Raw genomic sequence first — 7,902 nt, forward strand, 5'->3', positions numbered from 1 at the left:
CTGAAGGTCTCATCAAGGTTGGAGTTCAGCTGAAAGTTGGTGACCTCTGTGACTCTATGTCTGTCAGACGCTGCTGTCGCTCCCAGTCTCCTCCGTAGTTTAATTCCCACTGACAGCTGACTGTGGAATATTTATCTGCACAGAAGAGAATGGAATCCCTGAATTCGCTTATTTAAAAACACTGCAGAAAATGGAGAAACGAGATGGTTGTTTGCTGATATGAGAAGACTTCTCTGAGTATCATTAGAACTTATTGCATTTCTGCTTTCATTTTAGTTTACATGGTTGACTTATTGCATTTGGTGTTGATTAACTCTCTTTTGATTTTTTTCTTTCTACATTTAATACATATATTTTTGTGTGTTTCTTCATATGAATTTTATTGCACTGAGAACTTGACTTCCCTGTTTCATTTGACTATCAACTCTTTCAATGATTTTATCCTCAAAAGGATTTTTCTGAGATCAGGAATGAGGCATTTTTCAAAGATTTGATGTCATGAAAGGTCGGTCAGCTTTAGATCAGACTGGAAAACATGTTTATTGATGCAAAAGAAAGCCTTAAAGTTACAGTTTTACACTTAAAGAAAAAATGCTTAGGAAAATCCTACATAAAAACACACAATTTTGACATAATTTCTTTAAATCTTTGATGCATATGTTGGATCAAAACTGACCCCATAAATATCTGAAAATAAAGTTTCACTAAAACATGTTTGTTACATAAGATCATATATGTAAGAGTTTGTAGCTTTTGTTTCACTACTCCACTTTTCCACAAGTGGGGTCAAAAAAGACCCTAGCATTCCATATGGAATCTTCCGTGGGAAACTGTGTCCGTATATCGCACTTGCACATAATGTCAGCAGTCTCACCATCCGGGGGTCATTTTTGACCCCACTTGTGGAAAGTGTAGGCACTGGTAGGGCTAAGTGGAACTTTGATCCAAAAATCTACAAACTGCAAAGCAAAAAGAAAGATCCGTGTCTAGGTTCCTATTTTTTTAAGTGCAGTGAACGCAGCATGATCTTGAAGTTAAAGTTTGGGAAGCTGACGTCAACTTTTGAAAGCTTTTTGAATCTAAGGATTTCTTTAAAAAGGAAGTAAAGTTCAAGATATCAACATAAATCAGGATGTAAGAAAATATATATTTTTTTAAAAAAGTAAAATCTGTAAAAAAAAAAAAAAAAAGAAAAAAAAGATAGGCTTCATAATTAGCGCGTGCAGCTCGAGTCTGCGCAGTGTGAACTCTGAACTTTGCTCTGCTCTTCTTCATCCTCATCTTCATTTCTTGCTGCGTTTCACAGGTTTAGCGTGCGTGGTCTGAAAGGTGCGAGCGCGCGCGCTTCAGGGGCGTGGAGGTAGAGAGGAGCATCCTCCCACGTGACCAGCCCTCCGCGCTCGCGCTCTCCTCCCCGGTCCGGCTCTCTTTTGTTGTGTCGCCGCCGCCGCTGCTGTTTGACTCGTCCGGAACCGCTCCAGCTCCGCGTGGATCTGTCAGCCGTGTGCGGGGCTTTTCCTTCATCTGCACGCGGAGACGCGCAGCTCGGCTGCGGGAAGGGGGGCGCGGAGGGGGAGGATGCTGCCGCTGCTTCCAGCCCGGACGAACCGGAGCGGCTGCGAGGCTTCCTGAACGCGGAATCCCGACGAGCGCGTCCGTCCACGTCCACGCAGAGTCGCGCAGAGCTTTCCTCTCTCCACCTCGGCCTGTGAGCCCCCCTCTGCGGGACAGGGCGGGAGCAGCCGGACTGTCCTCTCTTCCTTCGGTTCACCTGAGCTGAGATCTTTCCCTGCGCGCGCGGACGTGGGATCATGCCGTCGGGTCCGGGGAGGTGTCGGCCCGGAGGGGGGGTCCGGTACCTGGCGTGCGCCTGGCTGCTGGCTCTGTTGCTGCGCGTGCCGGAGGCGCGTGCGTCTTATTCCCACAGCGGGGAGTGCAGAGGCAAAGGGAAGGAGTGCACAGGTAAGAGCGCTCATGTGTGCGCGTGTTGCTCAACGCTCGTGTTGGATGTTGATTCAGGCTCGTGAGCAGAAATGAGCCTCGTGGGACGGATGACAAACTGGGGTTCGGGAGGGGAGGGGGTTCACCTGCTGTCCCGCACGCGCGTGCGCTGCCGGCTTGCGTGGAAATGAGCCTCGCAGCTGCAGCTCCTGCAGGAGTTCCATGTTGCAGAGGCGGGAGGAGACTCCAGGAGGCTCCACGCTCCTCTGCAGAGACTTTGAGGGATCAAGTGATTAAAGGGATGAATAGCAGATTCATCATCATTAAGGTTTCTCAGCAAATAAGCGCCCTCGAGCCAAACAAACCGGCTTTCACGTCAAATCAGCTGTTTGTTTAGTCAGCAGAATCACTGGAGGTTTTTCAGTGTTCAGAACATCTCAGATCAGATTCACCTCGGAACGGTTCTGTCAGTTCAGACCAGAAAAAGTTCCTATAGAGACCGGTCAAAGGAACCAGAAAATTCTTTGAGAGTTTGTCTGCTCCAGTAGAAGGACATGCTGAGAACATGCAGCTTCTCTAAAGTCACCAAAGTCTGTCTGCTGATCCAGCTCAGCTCAGAAACTTCAGCAGAAATGTCCTCCAGACAAAGTCCAGAAATGTTCAATTTATGTTTCTCCATTTCTTATTTTCCCTCCTTTTTTTGTTTGAAATATGTGTGTGTTGTTATGCAAGAAGATCTCTGGGATCAAACCAGGGATGGAGGTCTTTGAGTCCTCCAGACTGAGCATGTGCGGACTCTCAGAAACATCAGCTGTTTCAAATCTTCTTTGATGTTTCTCCTCTTGTGTTAAAAGTATCCAAACAGAACGACTGGATCCCTTAAAGTTGTGTTAGTATATTAACACAACTTTAAGGGATTCAGTCGTTCTGAATTGTTGCGTCAAAGTATATAAAATGTTGTAATTTTAATTACAAAATTGTACATACTTTGATGCAATTTGACTAAAAAGCTGTTTATTTGTAAGCAGTTCATTTAAAAACTGATTTTGTTAAGTTTCACACTGATTTAAAAAAAGGCAGAAACTTTTTTACTTTAATAATTTGCATTTTTAACATTTAAAACTAACAGAAACACGTTTTTTTCTCTTAAAACATACCAATTGGCCTGATGAATTTCCCTTTTCTTAGTGTAGATTGATTTGATAAATAGATTTTTAATAGACCACAGCCCTACTTATCTATGTTTCAGCACTTTCCTCAGTTGACAGTTCAGCACATCTGTCTCCACTGACTAACAACAAAGGCAGAAGCAGCAAACGTGCAAAGAGAAGCTGTTTCTGAGGAACTTCAGGTTCTCTGATCTTCATCCCTGTTGGTCGATGCGTTCAAATGAGCTGATCAGACCGTTTCTGTGAGCTTTAGATTCTGCACCTGTCAGGGTTTAGGAACATTTGACAAGAAACTTCTGTTTTTTTGTCAAATTAAAACACAAATTGATCTTATTCAGTCCTTTAAGGGTCAGAAGACATCCTAAAACGATGAAATCAGACGTCCTCACTGCAGTAAAACTTCAAACTGATTTAGTTCATAATGAACAGACCAAATTCATCACAAATTCACCCCAAACGTTGCTCTTGATTCAGTCTGATCAGAAACAAAACTATAAAAACAAGAAATAAGTTTGAATCTGAGAAGAATTTGATGAACATTTGATGATTTACGAATGATAAAGAACCAAAACATCAGCACCAGAATGCTCAGTTCAAACGTGATCGCTCCATTATTTATAACAGAAGAAAAACACGTGTTAACTTTTACGCTTCGCCGTGGCTACGAGGAGGAGGAGGAGGAGGAGGAGGAGGAGGAGGGGATGCAGGCAGCGCCATGAGGAGTTTACCCGCTCATTTAGATCCGTTCTGAACGTCGGAAGACATTACCAGAACAAATTGATTGTCAAGTCCCATTATTCTCAATTTACAGGAGGAAATGTGAAGCATGCTGGAGCCTTCAGCTCCAACTATATTAATGATAATAACGCTCTTTAATTGTTTCGCACTTTCCAGCCGTGACTCTTCAACAGTTGATTCAAGCAGAGAAATCAAACACTGAGGAGACACAGAAGCGGTACACTCTTTTTATTTTATTTTTTATTTTTTTAGCTGTCATGACTCTGCAGCTCAGGTCTTTCCGGCTGAGGAAACACCTTCAGAAGATCAGGTGACGGGAGGTTTTCAGCTGCTGTTTGATCCGATTGAGGTCTGAAAACTATGCTGATAGGTTCTGGAAAATCTATATTGTTTTTAAAAAAACGTACATTTCTACTTCAGATGAGCAAAAGTGCAGCTTTTTCCATGAGACTTTGATGATGTAAGGAAACCTTCAGTTTCTGTCCGCTGTCCGTGGTGCTGAAGAATGAAAGCTGGATGATGTTTGAGGGGACGGTCACTTTGGCGTTTGTGTCGTTTGTGCTTCAAAAGCTGAAACAAAGTGAAATTTAAATTTTAAATCTCATTTGTTTTATTTAAGCTTTTTTAATTGTTCTTCAGATTGAAACCAGTCTGTGAATATCGTTGAGTTTGCTGCCCCCGCTGGTTGGCTCTGCTCATTACAATCTTCCTTATCAGACTCTTTACTGAAACAAATCTTCAATATTTAAAACAATATTATTTAAATCTCTAGGAGTCATTTCCTTTCGCAACATGCTGACTTCAGTTTCTCCTTCTCTTGCGGTCAAATATCCTGACAGATTTGAGTCTGTGTGTTTGCAGGAATGCTGCATATTCATGAGTTCGACACGTTCTTCCTCTGTTAATATATATGGAGATGAAAGAACCTTCTCTGTCACTCTGCAGCGTCTGGAGAGACCTGCTCTCCCCGCAGAGCTGAGGATCTGCTGCTCATGTTTGTGCAGAGGGGATCTATTCCAATCATGTGTGGTGGTGACAGAGCTGAGGCTTCAGGATGAAGAAGGTCACAGGGAGAGGTCACCTCATCCTGAGCCTGAAGTCCATAATCAGTGAGGGGATCTCCAACCTGGAGCTTCATCTACTCTTTGTTTGGTTCTGGGGGGATTAGAGGTTGGGGGGCTCTGCCTGGTTTCTAGAGGTGATGGATGGCTTTTTTACTTTTTGTTGAGACCAATAAATAGAAGAAGAACGATGCAGTGTTCCACACCAGAAGAAGCAAAACCAGGATAAATGATCTGTAGGCCAGATTTTCAGGATAAAAATATCATCTGGAAAATGTTTTTTCTTGCTGGTGGAACCAAATATGTTCATTTTTCATTCAGAAGAAACAATTTTCTGCCTTCTCTCACTTTTGTAGCAGCTCACCAGATCTCCTGGATCTAAACAATATAAATCTGTTTATCCTCCTTCAGGTACAGAACAAACACGGTTCATCAGATTTCTACAATTGAGCCACAAAAATCTAGAAGAAATCATATCTGAGGTTCTATCAGAGCTTAAGTCTGACATTTATGTCCAAACAGGACCAGAGGGTCGACCACAAAAGGCCCCACCACCAGAGAGCAGGGCAGGAATCATTTTCTATTTTATTTTGAATTGAATTTATTTATTGAATAAGAACAGATATGTAAACATGTTTTTAGCCATAGCTAGTTTGCAGCTTTTGTCCTTTGCTTTTTTTTTTGCTTTACAATTACAAATATACATGACATGGGAACAAAATACCAGAAATAAGATAAAAAAAGTCATTGTTAAAGCATTTTAAAATACATTTTATTTGTTCTTTCTTTAACAAAAAAGAGTTGAAATATGCAGAAAAAGTATTTGTTTCTAGAAGTTGGAGTCCATAAAATCTTGATCATTAACTCTAGAGCACTTTCGCAGGGTGATTTTCACCAGAGCAAACATATTTACATGATTTTCAATATGTTGCATTTTTCTAAATGTTTTATGGTCCCAGTAAAGTCTCACATGTCCCAGGAATGAGTGGACCAAAGACCACTATCATTATTTATTTTATTAAGATTTTTTTAATTCTCAAATTCCTAATTTTTCAGCCATTTTCAAGCCTGTTTTTAGGATCTTTTTTTTTTGTATTTATTTTCCATTTATTCTACATATACCTCAGTTAAAAAAAAGAACTACTCTAATTTATCACGTGTTGTCATATTTTGAACTATTTTTTTGTGAGAAATACTTTTTATTTGGTAAATTATATCGGGTAAAAAATAAAATCACGAAAGTTCAAATAAAAGTTGACAATATTTTGTTTTTTCCTTTGTTTGGTCATATTCACTTATTTTAATCTTATGCTGCGTTCACTGTCCGTCTGAAATGATGGAATTTAGGGGTGATAAACTTTCATGTTCAGTGTTTTCATGCAAACAGCTGTGGGAAATCCAAACCAAATTCTTTGAGGACGTGGACCCTTGCCGCCCCCCCTCCTGTGGTCTTTAGACAGAAGTCATCTTCAGATGGAAACAGCTGTTATCGACGTTCCGTCACGATCCGTCCGCGACAAAAGCAGCCAGAACAGAGGGGATGGAAGAAAGAGGCTTGTTTCCTGAGCCCACATGTGTGGATCTGAAGCTGACAGAGAGGATGTGGGTTCCTGTTAATGATCTTCCTGAGTTTAACGACCTCATCTGGAAGTTTCTGCTTTAGGTTAAGTGATGATTTATGGTTCACGAGCATGAAGACAAACAATGAGGCGTCAGAATAAAAGTCTGGGAGGATCTTTGTAGTTTTTAAGTTTAAACATTTGCTTAGAAATACAATAATAATCTATATATGTTTTGAACATTTTCACATTAATCTAATACAGTTCACATACTGTAAAATGTATTATTAAAACAGAATGAGATTGTTAATAACATACATTTCCAACAATTGTTCTGCTTCTCCTGGAGGGTGTTTCAGTTTGGCCACTAGGTGGCTATAGCACTACAGCATTACACCTTATTCCAGAAGAAGAAGAAAGTATGAGCAAAAAAAAGAGCACAAATGGTTACTTTAAAAACTTTTTCCTTCAAAGAGTTTGGAAGATTCATGCCTGTGAGTATATATAGATGTTCATTTAGTTCATTAAGTTTTCCTTTTCCATCATGTTTGAGTTTGCAACTCAAGTTTATATTGTATGTTTTTACTATTAATGAATAAAAATGAAAAAAAAAAAAAAAAAAGTCAGCAATCTATGTTTAGGTCGACTGAGCGTTAGTATTCCTAAAGGAAATCCTATTATACGTTAGCATCAAGCTAGCAGTCTTTAGCATTATGCATTTGATTGACCTCTATTTTTATGGATCGATTATTGATCTATTAAGTTTAGATTAATTCAGATCGAGTAATAGATCTGATCAACCCAGCCCTAGTTAAACACAGCCTAAAATATTGAAGATGGTGAAAAAAACACTGAAGAAAAGCACAACAAAATGTAGAATGCCTGAAAAGTAAAAAAAAAAAAGTTCAAATGTAATTTTCAGTTGTTCACTAAATATCTTACTTTCAGCAACAGTTCTGATTCTACTAAGTATTACATTAAGTACATTTAATCATCCAAAATGGGAAGATCTTAACATTCGCCTCTAAAGTTAGCAATAAACTAAGGAGATGGTACTCAACACACAAACTGGTTATATCTGGTGACCAATTAAACGTTTTACAGTAAATCTGTGGTAAGCTGAATTAATCTGTAATATTTTTTTATTTTTAGCATATGATGGCACTTTGAAGGGCTTTGAATGTAATTTGTGTCCAGATGTTGCATTAAGTACTCGACTGCAGTGCAGCTCAGTTTTTCTTTTAAATAAGAAGAAAATCCAGAAATTGAAAGTTCCTTAAAGGATGACAGTCTTTTTTACAATATGTTTGCACAGAGAAGCAGTGGATACAGTTTGTTTTTCACTATCAGAAATGACACTTTACAAACAAAACCAAATAAATCTGTTTGTTCTTTGAGCTCATGTGATCATTACTATGAGCAAAGAAGAAGAAA

General features: G+C 39.8%; 1 protein-coding gene across 1 annotated transcript in view; it reads left to right on the top strand.

Annotated features, from left to right (window-relative positions):
* Nucleotides 1–904: 904 nt before the first annotated feature.
* Nucleotides 905–7,902, top strand: part of tmeff1a (transmembrane protein with EGF-like and two follistatin-like domains 1a) — a gene marked incomplete in the record, with an annotated part of 100,604 nt that continues 93,606 nt past the window's right edge. The window contains 1 exon segment of the mRNA XM_024268855.2: nt 905–1,962. Within this exon segment, the coding sequence (XP_024124623.1) occupies nt 1,812–1,962 (151 nt within the window).

This window comes from Oryzias melastigma, linkage group LG17 (genome assembly GCF_002922805.2).
Source record: "Oryzias melastigma strain HK-1 linkage group LG17, ASM292280v2, whole genome shotgun sequence".
NCBI classification, from domain to species: Eukaryota; Metazoa; Chordata; class Actinopteri; order Beloniformes; family Adrianichthyidae; genus Oryzias; species Oryzias melastigma.